This window comes from Trichoderma breve, chromosome 1 (assembly GCF_028502605.1).
Source record: "Trichoderma breve strain T069 chromosome 1, whole genome shotgun sequence".
Taxonomy (NCBI): domain Eukaryota; kingdom Fungi; phylum Ascomycota; class Sordariomycetes; order Hypocreales; family Hypocreaceae; genus Trichoderma; species Trichoderma breve.
Window position 1 is genome coordinate 5133707 of NC_079232.1, and position 16915 is coordinate 5150621.

The 16915-nt window shown below is 51.1% G+C and overlaps 3 protein-coding genes across 3 annotated transcripts; 1 reads left to right on the plus strand and 2 right to left on the minus strand.

Moving 5' to 3' along the window:
- Positions 1 to 5102: 5102 nt before the first annotated feature.
- On the minus strand, positions 5103 to 7597 carry T069G_01527 (uncharacterized protein; the record flags this gene model as incomplete). The annotated part of the gene is made up of 4 exons (XM_056168737.1): positions 5103 to 5216; positions 5298 to 5990; positions 6558 to 7414; positions 7468 to 7597. 4 exons carry the CDS (start codon positions 7595 to 7597, stop codon positions 5103 to 5105), a joined length of 1794 nt encoding a protein of 597 aa, XP_056034053.1.
- Positions 7598 to 8948: 1351 nt separating this feature from the next.
- On the plus strand, positions 8949 to 10475 carry T069G_01528 (putative methyltransferase domain-containing protein; the record flags this gene model as incomplete). The annotated part of the gene is made up of 2 exons (XM_056168738.1): positions 8949 to 9635; positions 9714 to 10475. The coding sequence occupies 2 exons, from the start codon at positions 8949 to 8951 to the stop codon at positions 10473 to 10475; spliced, it is 1449 nt and encodes a 482-aa protein (XP_056034054.1).
- A 578-nt stretch (positions 10476 to 11053) lies between these two features.
- Positions 11054 to 12519, minus strand: T069G_01529 (aspartyl protease domain-containing protein; the record flags this gene model as incomplete). The annotated part of the gene is made up of 2 exons (XM_056168739.1): positions 11054 to 11754; positions 11832 to 12519. The coding sequence occupies 2 exons, from the start codon at positions 12517 to 12519 to the stop codon at positions 11054 to 11056; spliced, it is 1389 nt and encodes a 462-aa protein (XP_056034055.1).
- Between the last annotated feature and the right edge of the window lie 4396 nt (positions 12520 to 16915).

Here is a 16915-nt window from a genome sequence, read left to right on the forward strand (position 1 = left end):
AAAGAGAAAAAAAAATCGTGTGAAAAATAGTACGTATAAGACAAAGTTGAAGAGGAGGAAGGCAGAAAGGAAGAGCAAAGCGAAGCAAGGAAGGAGATCAGAAACAGAAAGAAAGAGAAGGAGAGCAAGCGCACATGCAAGTGGTAGTAGGTAGTGATTTTTTTTTTTCTCTTCTTCTTTGCAAGTTGCTTCGAAACAAATACCTAGTAGAGCAAGAGTAGCACTAAGGCATCTCGAGATCTGTGACAAGGTGTTGAGGGTGTGGCGGAGAAGGGGGGAGGGGTGGAGCAAAAAAAGACGAGAAAATGGAAAGCTGGCGGTCGCTCAAGCCAGGGCAGGCACTCCCCGCCAACTTACCCGGATTTCCTTTCCTGGAGCCAACTACCACCTGTTACCTGACCTTGGGGTAGCTCTTGATGCCTCGAGTTAGGATTGAAGGTATCGGACACGCGGGGGACACAGCTGAGGATACCAACTCTGCACTACAAGGTATATCCTTCAACATCAACAACAAACATACCAGATGTATCCAGCAGTAGGATCCGGAGGGGCAATACCAGAAGTGCTATTGGTAGGAGGTAGAAGCTCAGGCAGAAATACTGAACCTGACAAGTACAGGCGAGTCAGTCAGTCACTTTACCCCAACGTTGGCCCTACCTCTTGTACACACACACTCAAGGTGGTGAGCTGCTGCTAGCAGAGACAGTTAGCTGGCAAGCGACAATCTCGATATTCATCCAGCAGAGCGTATGTATTGATACATTATACTTGACTTACCGCTGAGTCGACAGGTAGTGGCACCAGTAGACGCAAACACTGACTTGTTCTGTATTAGAGCAGCCGGAGCCAGACGGATAACATGATGCGCAGACACAAGAGGAGCCAGGTTGTACCTTAGTAGTGTAGTACTTTGGTGCTTCACACTGTCGGCAGATTCCAAAGGAAGTACCTTTCCTTCCGATCGAGACCTCGCCGGGAGAGACCAATCAATACCTCGTGTCGGGGCCGGACCGGCGACCAGGTGCAGCCCTCTGTGTCTGTCTCGCCGCGGGAGTTTGCAGAAAGGCAGCAGCGCAGAGAGGGAGGGGGAATAGGTGTTGACCGCAAGGAGAACACGAATGTGCTGGGGTACCGGGATGTCAAAGACGCCAAGCTGAGCGGATGGAACCGTGCTGTTGGTTGATACAGATTCCAGGGAGGCGGACGGGTTGATGGACCGAAATCAGCTATTCAACGACGCGCCTGACGTGGAAACTGGTTTCACGCGCAGATGATCGGTCGAAGCAGACAAGGAAAATGAGGTACCGAATAAGTAGAGGTATAAGTTCTCAAGAGGCTGGGGTGGTTGCTCTTTTCCTTCCCCCTCTCCTTTATCTCCTTGCTTTATCTGCTCAGGTGGGTGGTATCACCAACAGTATTGGTCATCCAGACCTGCAGGAGAGAGAGAAAAAAGGGAATGCAATAACTTTTTTCAGGTTTCCCAGCCCAGGAACGAGTGAGAAAGACTGTTCTATATAACGCAAGGGACAGCGTACCTTTTTGCTTCTCATGGCAGACGAAAGAACGGCTCTCCTGCTGGTCTTGCAACTCCCGCCGGTGATCAGCCCCGGTATTAGCCCAGATGGCCAAGTATGCATGTTAGACACCCGAGCTTCTTTTTATGTGATGTCAACTTTACCCATACGCAGTTGACCCCAGTGCTCCTCCATAGTGTTAAATCCATCTCGGGCACAGGCCAGCGTGTGAACAAGCATGGGACACTGCTTCCAGGCTGACGGCGCCGTCGTGGATAGGCGCCCATTGTCCGATACCAAGTGATTTATTCTGAACGCGGCCCTAGGAGGGCCAGTTTGCAGTTCTCTATTGTCTTTGGCAGCAGTTTGCCTCCAGAGTAAGTAGGCGACTGGGTCGGTTTTCCCGCCCATGTTAAAACCGCACACACATGAACCATTATGAAATTTGAGTCGCGAGAGAAAAGTCACACTCAAGATTGAGTGAGCAAATAAGAAGGGCTGACGGTTAAAGTAAGGGTGGAATTAAAGGTGAGTGAGATGCAAGGTAGAGCAAAGGAAAATAACCGTCGCTGATCCCCTTTGGTAAGCAAACTGGATTACAGCAGACGATAGGATGTGATTGATACCATTCCTGAGCATTCGGCTATGGACTTCTTTCTAAAGGATTCTGACATGGCGATATCACAGCATCATAGCCTCACGCAATGTTTAGAGACGTGAATTCGACCATTTGGTGAATTCGACCACAGGACTACGCCATCCGAAAGGCCGCACTACCAAGTCATTAACGCTGATCTCGATGCTGGTGGTAGCTGAGCCGAGTTTCCGCTGGCTTGCTCAGGGAACGAGGAGATCTGCCTGGCCGTGCCGCAGTGCCCTGTTCCTGACCGGGTCTCGCCATGCTCGCCATGCTATGGCTTGCATTTGCCAACCCTCCAAAATCGCCCTAATGCGGCAGGCTTCCCCTAGTACTCAGCTAAGCTTCTCACCGGTCCAACAAGCGCTGCCAAGCCTTTTTCGATGCCGGCCATGATACAGCGAAAGGCGCCATAGCAGCAGGTTGCGTCGCACAGCCAGGCTCAGTAACCTCGGGTGTCGTTTGATGGTGCAAATGTTTGTCCGCGACAGCCCGACGACAATTACCGCTCAGACATTTTGACTGTGTTGTCGGTGGATCTTGAATATTACCTAATGGAGCTATCTGACTGTGACCTCGCGGGTTGCGGGAGCGGCTGGTCCGTAACGTGTTGAAGCTGAGTGGAGACTCGGGATCCCGGGAGCGAGACGGGCAGGACAAGACAAGACGGATAGGCAGAGACAAGGCACATACCAGGCGTCTCGGTCTCTTCTTACGCAGCATGTCTGGGTACAGCTCTGTCCATTGTTCGGAGTGCCAACACCCCTATACCATGGTATACGGAGTGCACACGAACAGCATCTTGGACAAGCCTCACTTGGCTATCACCAGCCTCACTTTTGGCGTTGTCTTTGGCAATTTCATGAACATGATCCACTCGCCGCCATCCACCGGGCTGAAAACCTAACTAGCATTATTATCTGGCTTACGGAACAACATGACTCTAGATCATGCACCTTACGGTTGATCCGCCGCCGCTTATGTTGGTCGAATTATGTCTCTGTGGTACACAAACTTGTCGCCACGTGCTACCTAGAGTCTCTTGACTCATAATCACCATGGCATGACCCGTTACCGCTTTTCCCTCGTAAATGAGACCAGCGGCAGCGGCAGCACTACAAGTACGACTGCTTTGCAGCTCATTATCGTCGTGATGGATGGACAGGATACGCCATGTCTCGTCACGGCTTCCTGCGTCATCTCCAGCACCACAACCTCATGCGAAAGGTATCTGTACCCAACAGGCGTGGAGCGTGATGGGCTATAAACCAACAGACATAGACGCATTTCCTCCACACGCAAGGTCTTTACCATATCTGTGGAGCCATTGTTAGGTAGACACTTGTCCGCAGCAGCGGTTCAAGATAAGAGCCACAAAACAGTCTGGGCGCTACTAGCTTCGTGGAGAGAACGAGGCCAAACTCTTACTCCCCCCTTTCTCCAACATATCCATCTAGACCGACCCAGAACATGTCTGAGACGGCTGCTTCCGCAAAGCCGTTGTTCCCTGCCATGACCATAAGCTCCCTCGCTCCATCCTTTGTGCGCGGCAACACATGCAACGGCAGGGGACCGGGGCCCGACCAGATCTGCTGTCGTGGCCTAAATCTCTGTAGAACCTCGCCGCTGTGTCGGGAGCGGGTGAGAGATATTTCATGTCACCACGCGTCAGAAATGGACCATTGTTGCTCTGTGGATCTGACCCAAAAGCGCGACACATGTTACGCCGTGTCCTGGCTCGCCAGTGAGAGCCGCTGCTGGCTATGCAAACACCCTCTCTGGCTGTCCGTCTTGTCCTCTACCGCCTCGACTTGTTGTGTCTTACCAAGGGTGCGGATGTGATGGATCCTCCATCCCCGGCGGGAATGCGGGTGAATCGATCGTCCCATGCTTTGTGGATATAAGCTCTTGCCTTGCTTTCAGGCCATAAATTCATGTCGTTTGAAATCTAGCCTACACGCCATGGCTACACTATCGCCTCTTCATTGTAGTCGAGTTGCCCGTAGATGCAGAATTTCGGGCGTTCACTCCAGCATACCCCTTACAACCGACTAACAATGAGGCTGCATATTTATTGTCGGGTAATCAGGACCATGGTTTCTATTGCCTCCCTACCTTGGCCATGCCATGGCTCCCAAACTGCGGTTGGAAACCTAAGTCTGGCTCGCGCAAGGCAGTGTAATATTGAACAAAGTCCGTCCCTCCCGTCGGCGGCTAGCCATGGCGATTTGCTCCTGTGAGGACTCACATCTCGCATCATTTTCCCACAATAGCTCTGAATCTACAGCATATCCCAGTGCAAGTTACGGTGAGCAGAGAGGTGAGACAGATGGGCAGGCAAGATGTCTAGACCCAAGGTCACTTTGAACTACCTAATCCCCTTTCTTTCCCCGCCTCTCGAAAGTCTTTGCACGTACACCAATTGCCAGCCGCTCATCTATATCGTCAGATTTTCAACCCAGTCCAGCAATCTACGATTATTGTATTCTTTATGGTATATTGACCTCGGAAGAAGATATTCGTGGGCATAGAAGAACATCTCTGATCTTTACAGAGGACTTTGTATGGCTCCACATTATCTCAGCGATGTCTTCTAGAAGCTGGCTTCGGGAGGCTGATGACAAGCTTAATGTTTGATCGGTGAACTATGCCGCTTTCTGTCTAGAATTGCATCGTAAATCAAGATGCTTTCCACTTCCAGTTTGCCCTAGCATGTAAGGAGTATAACTCGATCTGCGATTATGTAACTAGAGTCAATCTTATCGAACGATATGCAATTTCCCATTGTTTCCGAATAACCACCATTCCCTCCTGAAGAACACTTTTGAGTCATAAGTCATATGCCAAATGGCATTGTAGCCAATTTAAATCAAGATGCAGATAGCCACCAACAAAATGAAATCCTTCTTCGTGTATTTATCCCAATCCCAATCTCAATCCCAATTCATCCACTACTGCTCTATCTGCAGTAGTTTGCATTCCCTATGCGGTGGCAGATTGTAGTCTGTCGTGTCGGTGGAGGTGTTCTGGATGTTATCAGACGCCTCAGTAAATGTCCAAGTGATCTATACACAATTAATTTGGTTCGTCAGCAAAGTGTTCGCCAATAACCACTCTTCGTCTACGGCGTTGAAATGTGCACTCACTTTTTTCGAATAAGAAATTTTGCAGTACTGCAAATAGTCGCAATTTGCAACATTATTCCATTCCTCCTCGTCTGGATCCTCCTGTTCGCTTCCATGTGGCACTACTCTGACGTGAATATCAACAATGTAGCGGACTATTTCACTCGGAATCAACGGATGCCTCCCCTCTCTCGAGCGGAAAATCACCCGAGTCAACTGGCCATCAGTCTCTTTATATATTGTCTTGGAGTATTTGGTTAGGGACTCATCCCAGCACCCGATTGTCTCGATAGAGCCGTCACCGTGGAGGATCCATAGGCCGCCGCAGCGCCACATGTGGTTATTATCATAGTCTCGAGCATCCCTCAGTAGAACGCGTAGGTGCTTGATGTCGTAAAGTTGAGCGCTACTCACGACTGCAAAGTTCCTAAAACCGAATCGTCGCAAGATCCTTGGGGCTTCTGGTAGAACGAGGTGCTGCCCCGACGAGGAAGTCGGTGATTTATGGGATCCGACGACGCCCTCTTTGGGTGTGCAATGAGCTCCAATGGTTCTGAAGCAGTTATACGATATTGCCATCTGGTCCACAATGAGGCCTGCAACTGTGCATTTCTCCTTCAAGTGATCGGGTATCAATGACACCCATTGAACAGTTGGATCTGTGAGTGACCCAGCAGGGCCAAAATATGCGATCCGATTGAGATTCGTTTTAAACTATAGTATCAAGTTAACATCATAGGTCAACGCTGCTATATCGTTAAGAGTGTGAGAAGAGGTTCTTACCAGCAGAAATGGGCCACACCGGTAATCTCTTTCTCCGGTTGTTATCAAGCCTAGTGTTATTATTTCTTCTCCTGGCTTGAAATAGAAAGACCGTGATACCCCTTTCCTTAGTGGGACTGACACCCAGCGAGGGGTGTTTTTCCCATGAACCACGATGCAGCTGGTGCCGAGGTCGAACAAATACACAGTGATTGCTACTACAGGTTGGCCATCGAGATGTAACGGCAAATATCTACACATCGGTAGTCCCGGAAAAACGCTAGGTCGCACGCTGGGTAGATCTGTGTAAAAATGAGAAATAAAGGACACGCCACCCTGAAGCAGTCTCGAGGAAGCATCCCACAAGACGTTGAGCGGCCCCTCTTTCCTCGACGCGTGAAGCAGAAGTTCAGCAAAGCGACCAACAAGATCTTGTTGGCCCTAATATACGTATATAGATGGATCAGAAAACGGCAATTCAAAGTAAATAAACCCCACATGATTGGGGGAATGACTTACGCTTCTCGGAAACGCAACGTTTTCGCGAGTGAAATCAATTGGCTTACAACGCCATCCTTTTCTAGCATCTCCCAGCCAAGGAGTGACTAAATCGGTGTCCATGTGAAATCTGACGGCCGTTATGCCGTACATTCCAAGAATAAACTCCATCTTGCGAATGGAATTCAAGCTGAGATCGATGCACTGCTTGCCCGGTGTAGGTTGATGGCTTTGGCTATAGGAGGTCTCGAGACCCCACAGGTAGGAACGTCCAAACACACTGGTGATTGAGGCGCAAATGTGAATCTTGTCAACATGATCAACACGGAAGACTTCCCCCAGTGGAGGTTGATTGAGAAGCACTGGTGCAAGAAGAGACCGGCCAACGGTAAACGTGTGGAGAGCCGTCATTAATGAGAATACAACATTGTTTCCATTCTCATGGAGGTATGTCAAGATATGGCTTTGCAATTCGGGGGGTAGGTTGCAGCATCTCGAGAGACAAGATCCCAAGTCTGTATTCTCAGTGTCGACAATGCCGCTCTGAATGGTGCTCAGAAATGAGGCGAGATGCGTCGGAGGCTCTTCTCCCCAGCAATCTCTGGGTAAGATTTCCTGCGTTTGAATAGCCAGATCGTAGAGTTCCTCGTGGATGGGGCCCCCTCGTAGCGACTCGATGGCGTTAACACAGAGCTTATGGGCAAAGAAGAAGGGCCGGTGCTTGATGTTCGGGCGCTCACGAACAATGGTGATCGCTGCCTCGCCGCCTTTATGCCGTACCATAACATTTGTCCCGATGATGGGGTATTTCTCTTTCAGGGTGGTCTTGATAGCAACGACCAAGGGCCCATTAGTCGAGTCAGCGGCTAGATCAAATACTATGACATCTTGTAAGTAATGACAGCTGTTTATATATCCAAATACAACTCACAGCCGACTATATCCTTTTCCCAATCCTTGGCGTTCACCCTAAAGACGTTGATTCCGGGGTAGTACGGCAACGCAACTCGACAGAGGATGCAATGCGCCTCGGCCAGATAGATGAACACGTTCTGTGCCATGGCTCAGTGTGTGCTTAGTGAGTGAGATGCCCCCAAGTTGAGGGCCTGAATCCCCTCTATTTGGGTGCCCGAGATGAAGCAGGACGAGACAAGGCTCGCTTAGAGAGGTGAAACAGCACGTCTTATATAAGGTAAGGTACGACTAATACCTGTACTCGAGAGGGGTACATGTACATGCAGTGCCCTAGATGAATCCATTGGATGTCCAGGCACCCTAATAATATGCCTGTACCCTGCCACCTCAGAGGGCGGTGGGCAGACGGAGACACTTGATCTGATTTGCCCATGGCCATGTTTGCTTTTTGTTTATCAGCTACTAGAGCCGGTGGGCGTTTATGCGGCTGCATGTGCATAAAGTAATTGACGGCCAGGTGAGGACGGAGAGGCAATATTCGTGCCTTGCATGCTTTAGTTAGTCCTGGTGATACGTGGCTCTGCATGTCTCCCTCTCTTTGCCTCAGGCTCCGCGTTTCTTTCGGTGATGGCTGCCGGCCACTTTTACGAGTACGATACAATACTAAGACAGGGCTGCACTGTGTCGGCCGCCATCACCATGCCAAGACTAACACGCCTAGTTGCATGAGACCGGGTTGGAGCTACGGCTAGGTACTCATACAAGTGGTTTAACAATATCTTTTTCTCTCAATGAAATGTTTGCTCTGGCAGCCATCCAAGACACTGAGGCTGAGACAATCCCAGCCCCCCAATGCAAGGCGACCCGGGGCAATCCCCACGCAGTCCGCGACCTGGTATGCCGTAGCCAAGCGCGCTGAAAAGCTCGCCCATGCCTTCCTTGCCAGAGTTCCCAAAAAAAGGGAAAAAAAATCCATCTCAGAGCACGAAAATAGACAGTAAGTATGATGCTGTCCCCTGGCTCCATAGTAGGTCTAGTTGCTGTTCCAAAGCTGGGGGGTGAGCGAGTGGGGAACGCTATTACCGGGGATTTTAGTTGACCTGATCTCTCTCCCGGTTCCTCAGAGCCAAAGCCGACATTGACTCTGACAGACGAGCAGAAAATTGCCCCTCAAAGATGCCTTTGACGCCACCGTCAAGCGTGTTCCAAATCGTAGACTTGTCAGGATGATATGCGCGCGATTTAACTATAGTTTGGCAAATAGTACGGAACATAGCACAACTGTATTTCGCAGTGGGATCGCGAATCTGTTTATAGCACTGACCCACCCGCTGAGGCCACCGTCTGGGCGAACCCCATACTTGAGAGCTTATCCTTATCGATAAACTACCAAGAGCAGAAAAAAAAAAGTTCATAGATACTCCAGCGCATTTCCATCGCCTTGGCGCCCATCTCATCCACAGAACAAGAGAAAGGTGTTCCAATTGAGACGACAAAATGTTCGCCGTTCCCGGCTGGTCAGTATCCTCTGATGCGCTCAAGGCCGAAAAGCCCGCAGTCGCAGCCAGCAGCGGTTCTGCCAAGAAGCGCAAGAGGACCACCAGAGACGAGCCAGTGACGGCTGCCAACGTCGCCGATCTGTATGAGACAGTCGTCGAGGGGAAGAAGCCCAGCGGCGACAAGCCCGCAAAGGATTCAAAACGCCAAAAGAAGTCTTCCGACGACAAAACCAAGGCTGGCAGCGAGAAATCGGCAGCCGAGGCTGATGATGCAAAGTCACAACAGCAGGCAAGCGATAAGAAGGGCAAGAAGAGCAAGAAGGAGAGGAAAGAGAGTGCAAACCCAAACCACGTAAAACTGCCAAAGAACAAGGAAAGGGGAAATCGATCCAAACCCCAAAACGAAACCACAGCAGCAGCAGCAGCAGCAGTCGAATCCCCCAAATCCGAACCCAAAGCCAAAGCCGAGTCCGCAGCAGTTCTACCTCCAGCACCACCCAAGTTGACGCCTCTACAAGCCTCAATGAGAGAGAAGCTGATTTCTGCACGATTCCGCCACCTCAACGAGACGCTCTACACGCGGCCCTCGGAAGAAGCCTTCAAGCTGTTCCAAGAGTCACCCGAGATGTTTGACGAGTACCACGAAGGCTTCCGCCGCCAAGTCAAGGTGTGGCCCGAGAACCCAGTGGACAGCTTCCTACGGGACATTCGCACAAGGGCCAAGATAAGGAAGGCCGGCAAGGGCAGGCCCAACGCCCCGCAGCTTCAGCTCATCGCCAGCCCTCTGCCCAGGACCGGCGACACATGCACCATTGCCGACCTGGGATGCGGCGACGCCCGGCTGGCCGAGTCGCTCCAGAAGGAACAGCACAAGCTGCACATCGACGTCAAGAGCTTCGACCTCCAGAGCCCCAGCCCTCTGGTCACAAAGGCCGACATCGCCAACATCCCCATGGAGGACGGCTCCGTCAACGTCGCAATCTTCTGCCTCGCCCTCATGGGCACCAACTGGCTCGACTTTGTCGAAGAGGCCTACCGCCTGCTCCACTGGAAGGGCGAGCTCTGGGTCGCCGAGATCAAGAGCCGCTTCGGCCCTGTGCGCAACAAGCACGCCCCCGTCACCCACAGCGTCGGAAATAGGCGCAAGCAGCCCTCCAAGAAGGAGATGCAGGCCAAGGAGGCCGAGGCCGCTGGCCGCTTCGAAAAGGACCTCGCCGTCGAGGTGGATGGCCAGGACGACCAGCGCCGCGAGACGGATGTGTCGGCCTTTGTCGAGGCCCTAAGAAAGCGTGGCTTCGTCCTGCAGGGAGATGGCCGCGAGGCTGTTGACTTGTCCAATAGGATGTTTGTTACCATGCGCTTCATCAAGGGTGCAGCTCCTACCAAGGGCAAGGGTGTCAAGCCAGACGACGCTGGCCCAAAGAAAAAGAAAATGTTTGGTCGCATGCAGGACGAGGATGCAGAGGATCAGGGTGGCGAAACTGAGGGAGCTATCCTCAAACCTTGCGTGTACAAGATTCGGTGATTGTTTATATGAGAAGCATATACAGGTTGGCCAGTCAAGGGAAATTTGTCTTTTTTTTTTTTCTTTTTTTTTCCCCTTTTTTAGTTCTAGTTTGTCATTTTGATGTAGCATCTCTACAAGCAGTAAAACGATGTGGAGGGCTAGATAGGAGTGTGGATATATCATAGTGAATCAGGGCAAATTGAGGTAATGCGTTTCGGCTTGTTGAGCAGCTTCTACTCCGCATGTCTTCGTATTCCGTATATTTTTTTTTCTTAAACTCTCTCTATTACATCCTTCGCAACGGGCTCTCCAAACGCCTCTAGCTGTTGCATAAATCTCCCAGTCATCGTCTGCATCCAATGGCCCTGAGGAATTCTCCACTTGTCGCCTTGTTGAAAGAAATTACAACAAGGATGATTTGTTTTTCTTTTTGGTGATATTAAAGGCAAAAGCAAAAGAAAGGAAAAGAAAAGAAAACGAGAGCCCCTCCATAAAATCCCAGATGTTATGTAACTCTCGCCTGAAAGACACCCTACCCTGGCCGTGGGGTTAATGCTGGTTGATTTAGTTTTCATGCTCTCATTAGGTATAGTAGTTTAAAAGAAGATCAAGCTAGCCGCCATATCCACGTTATCCTCGGCAGCCTGGAGAGCCTGGATCGCCTGTTCCCTGGTAGCCCCCATGGCCATAAGACTGTCAACGTGGGCTGGTGTTACACCGGCAGAGGGTGCCGCTGGCTGCTGTGGCGCCGCTTGTGCCTGGGTCTGCGGTGGCGGCGCGCCGGGTGTAGCCTCTGAAGGGGTTTGCGAAGGGGCCTCTTGAGCAGGCATGACAGCTCCGGATCTCTGGCCAATGGCAGTCCCTGCCGGTCCGGGAATCGTAGGCTCCTGGACAATGGCCTCTTCCTCCTTCGGAATTTCCGCTTCTCCGAGAAACGAGATTTCCTGGCCCTGGATGATAAGCTTGTCACTGGCAAGATCAATATGGGCCTGATATCTCTTGAGCATATCCAGGCCGAGCAGCAACTCGACGGACTTTCCCTCCATGACAGTAAAGCTGCAGGGCAAGAATAAGTTTCCAATCTTAATCTGGGCAGAGTGAACTCGGCCAATGATGGTAGCCGTTCCGACGCCTCGAGCAACGCCGGCGAATCTCTTGTCGACCAAGCGCATGATGCCGCAGGCCTCGGCGCACGACGGCGACATGATGGTTGCCTGCGCTCCCGAGTCTACGAGAGCCTTTACCTTGTGGCCGTTGACCTCCACATTTGCGTACAGCAAGTGAACGCGGCCAAACACTGGTACAGGCAGTTAGTAAACGTGGCAGAGTCAGCCCCCGCATCTCACAGGGGTCATGGGACGTCATCGTACATACCTTCGGGGTTGTGCTCCATGGCGTTTTGCAGATTCTCCATGACTCTCTCCTGGCGGATCATCTCCTCGATCCTCCTCTGGTTCTCAACGTTGAAGGGGTCTTCGTTGAGTCTTTCAATCTCGCGCTGCCGCATCTCACGCTCTCTCCGCTCTCTGTCCTGGCTGTCTAGGAATATTCTTCGAAACCGCGCGGGGTCCTCGATGGCCGCGGCGAGCTCTGGGTGTTGCCTGGACAGCTGCTGTCTGACGGCGGGGTCGCCGAGAATCTGCAGGCGAAGCATCTCCGTGTCGTTTTCAGCACCGGCGGCGGCAGTGGCGGCGCTTTGTTGTTGGCGAGCCGCAGCTGGAGGTCGCCCTGCTGCCTCCGGAGGCACCGTGCTGCCTCGCATATCCCGGACATGGACAGCCAGCATGTCGCCATCGCCGATTTGTAGCTGCTCCATGGTTTTGGCATCGTCCGAGATGAGTCGGCCGTTGTGGTATATGTGTTGCGAAGTAGGGGGGATGCCAGCCTCGGACTGGACGGACTCGCGCAGGGTAGAAACGGTCATGTCGGGAAAGACTTCGAGAGTCACCAGGCTATCCTGGTCTCCTCCATGAGGATTGAAGACGTTGAGCGTGATGCGCCTGGCAAGTGAATCCACGTTAGCCTCCTCCCAGCCAGCTCCATTTAGGACAAGATATGACATACATGTTGGGATATTGATGTGGGCGTTTAGCACACGGTGAATGAGAATGAGGAAGAGAATGATATCGAGAGAGGAAAAGGCCGGATCTGGAGCGAGATGGAATGGAATCTCAAGGAAGGCCGGGGAATTATGGAAATGGACAAGTTTAGTCAGAGTAGGAGTAGGAGATGGCCGTCAGTACCAGCAGAGGAAGAAGAAGCTGTTGGGATAGATGGCAAGGCGATTGCTAGTAGCAGAGGCGTAAGAGGCAGAGGTAGAGGCAGTGTCAGCGTCAGTGGAAGAATGATGATGGACGCCCGTCCACAGACAAACACGCGAGCACGGCTTCGGCTTGTATGCGACCAACGCTCGGATAGCTGGGGCTCTTCGTTTGTTGGCAGCGGATAGATTCAATGGAGATGACGGGAGGACTAGGGAGGGGCTGTGAGATGACTGCTAGCCTGAGCTGGAGGGGCAAAAAAGCTAGGTTGCATGTTGGCAAGCTCCTGTTTTGGGCGTCATGACTCCTCAAACCAGGCAAGCCTGGCGGTGACGACAGCGAATAGCAGCTGCTGGGCGGATTACAGCGGGCAGGTGTGCTGTTTGGAGGGGCCGTGGCGGGATATTGTTGTGTACGTACTTGTTCCTGCCTATTGCTTATTGCCCGCCTACCGAGGAGAATTCCACTAATACAGAATATGGATACGGGTGAGGGCATTTTAGGTGATCTTTTAGGGTTCTAGCGCCTGCCCATTTCGGGCCTAGAATCAATTAGGATCAATTAGGATTCGGGCAGATCCAGTTGCTGTTTTGAGCACTCTAAGCGCAGTGAGCACATGGAACCCGGTGATTTCATCTCCATCAGCTGCACTTTCTGGGACTCGTCAATTAAGCTGCTACTGCATTCATTTCTCCATGTAGCAGGTAGATGATGCAAGGGTCCGTCCATATGATTTTTTCGATAGCACTGACGGGCCACAGCCACACTTACATGCTTGGATTCTAAGGATCAGGGGGTGGAGATGGGGGAATCATACAGGAATCCGTCCAGTTTGACGATTGTATCACTCCTGCCTCTCTCTACCTTCCTGGTAGAGCAGAAAATAATAGTATCCACTGACACTCATTAGCTACTGTACCTTCTATATTTACCTATTGTCTCAATTGATCAATATCATCAAATTCGACCTATAATAGCTTGGTAGTTAGGGTACCTAGATGGTCACATAGGATCTGCACCTAGCAGGCATATCAAGTTACTTTTAATAGAAAACCTCTGTATTTGACGTCCACCAGCTTCAGGCATCTTCCATATGATGCTCATATCTCTTCGTGAGCTTGTTTTTTGATGCCTTTATGGCGAGTATCTTTGATTCCTGTCATCAGATTTCTGAGCGCATTCCATCTTTTGGTACTCTTACGCCATGAGGAGCTTGCTCTTATTACCAAGTGCTCTCCCTTGCGCAGCTGCGTCCGATTGACTTCGCACAACATTCAATTTCTATTTACCATATAGTACACACTGCAATGACAATCCAATATAGTCTAAATAAGTCCACTGTACTCAAAAGGCAATGATGAAGAAGGAATTGCGATTAGGCACCTCATCGATGTAGGGTAGGGCATCAGCAAGGCGACTTTCCCCCACGGATTTGGAGATAGCATCAACGATCCCACCGTTCAACAGTGTATTCTGTGCCTCCCTCTCTCTCTTGCTGTAAACGAATACGTTATTGAACAATTCCCTTTTAGCCGCCATGCCAGGAAATTAAACGTCTCTCGACTGGGCGCGTACGAGCCCAGTAAAGTATCTTAGTCCCTTTGTACTGGTGATGCCGTCCATGTACGTGTACTTGGGCCTTGTACCAGGGCCACCGCCCACCTCCCACTTCCCACCTGACTTCGCAGGCATCACGTCAAGTACTCAAACCTGCCACCAACAATATCCTGACAAGTTCCGCTTCTCCCTGCGTCTGTCTCGTCTCTGCCCGGATTCTCAGCTTCCCGGCCCCTCTCACGCCAATAAGCCGCATTTTCCATCTGCCTTTGCCAATAACGACCGGCAGAGCTTCACCGGTGCGGGGACATGCATCATGTCTCGCGGCCTGTCTCTGCCGTCATGAACCGCCCTTCAAGAACTGCACCTGACGGCCCCATCACCCGCTACACCACCGTTGAGAATCCCATCAAAGCCCAGTGAATCTCTTGGACACGTCTTTGGCCCACCCCTTTGCCGGTACGAGTGTTGCTGTTCCCGGGGATGGCAGAGCTTGCATGCCGCATCACTAGTTCACTATCTGTGCGCAGAGCTGCATCAGGCCAGCCAGTCGCACTGCGAGCACGAGCCTCGGCGTTCATCTTTGCCAGCGAAGATGGGACAGGCCAAGTACGGTCAAAGCAGGTCTTTACCCCGTCCTCATGCAGTACTTGAAAAAAATTGATCCTGAAGCCCCCTTGCCGCCAGAACCATCTCCCCCCATGTCTAGTGTTCATCCTTCGAATAAACGAGCATAATCCAAACCGAGATTCGACCCAAATCAGAACTAGAAAGCTGCTAATCATTAGTTTTCTCCTCGTCAATTACGGGAACTCCTCTTTCCACCCTCGCCAGCGCACGTATCTGTCTGGGCTGGCCAGATTCATGGCGTGACTCTCCGCACTTCTCTCTAACAAGCGCCATCGCTAACACGCGTGTGACTCGGAATGGACCCTTTCCTGCAAATCTCATACGCAGCCTGCCTCTTATGCTTTCTTCTTTTCTTTTTTTGTCAGCGCTATCCAGCCCCCTGGCTAGTCGACCAATACCTACCAGGTCCGTTATATTAACATCCAGCCCTTTCGTGACTGCTGAGTGGCATATCACATGCGGGGAGAATTGTACTTGAAATGTAAGACACACAGCCGCTCGATGTGCCATCAGGTCTGTCCCGCGGCTCTAGAATACGACGTGGACAGTTGCATTTCATCACAACCCGGCCAGCGGCTTGCGCGGGACGCTGCAAGGAATCAAGTACGGTTCCATGTCCTGTCTCCTCAGCCTCATACATCACGATCGGTGAGTACAATGTGCCAAAACCAGCCTCTCTCTTTTTTCCATCTTCTCTCCCGCAAACTGTGTCCTCAATTTGGGGGTGTATACGCATACCCGTGCTTTATGCTCTCATGAGTTAAGAGACATTTTCACCAACAGCATCCTGTGGCACAATTTCCATATGGAAATATCACCAGTAGGCCACCATGGCGTTGTGTGTGATGACATGGAAAGCCTCCCTGCTTACGAGCTGATGGCTTGGGAGCTACAAGTGGTTACCGCTTGTTTTCGCATTCAAAACACTCACCCCCCGTGTGTCTTCCGAACTGCTCGTTCCGAGTAGGATACGATATGATTGGCAACGTGATGTGTTTCCCCGCCCGGCAATGGCCCCCTACTCAAACTTTGACTCGAATGGGCGGTCTTGAAAAGCCTCCCTCATTTCATATGGTGGTATTGGTCTCATGAGTAGGCGGATGCGGATACAAAGTTGCACATCCAACCCATATTGCTGAACACGTGTGTTAGTTGGTATCCACCATGTGAAGCCGGCTTCGGGGGGGCCATCTTTCTCTGGAGGGCTGCGGGTAGGGCTGCCACTCTACTCTGTACCCTTGAATGGACTGAGTCTGGTAGGGCCATTTTGTGACCAAGATATTGAATGACAATGAATGAATTGACTGGTCACATTTACCCTCGCCAGCTTGGCCTGGCTCGTCGCAGCCAGACCAGGGGCTCTCATTGTCCACTATCCGAACAAATGCTTGCCAACCCACTCAGCTGAACGAGAAATGTTCCTTGGATCCATACTCTGGACACTTGCTTCTGATAGTGCGGACACTAGATCGACCGGAACCTCAGGGGTGAAAGAGGCGAATGTGGCAGTGGATTGGTGATTCTTCTCCCATTTGCCCATCTGCCTGCTTGTTTCAACTCCCCTGTCCAGGTCCAAGAACGCCCACAGGTAGAATACTCACTACGGAGTACCACCTTATGCATCTTATTGACTAGCACAAAGCACCATACAACATCGCAGCAGACGACCTCATCAACTCTGGTGTTATTTCTGTTTTAGTCAAATTCAAGGGCAAAATTTGCACGATGGTGAGTATAGACTCAGAGTATTTTCATCATTTGCAAATCCTGTCTCATATGATAGGCATCCGTGGAGTATTGGCCTGGCCAGCTGTGTCAAGCCACCTGCAGCCGCGGCTTATCAAGAACAAATTATTGTTTTGCATCTGAGACTTTGGTTTCTTTTTCCTCTTATTTTCGGAGGGGCATTTTGCTATGGTGACCTTCTATTCGTCTTTGCGTCATGTATGTCTTCAGCCGTAACTAGTCGCCAAGGATAAAAATATCACACCCTCGCATGGCCACCAAGAT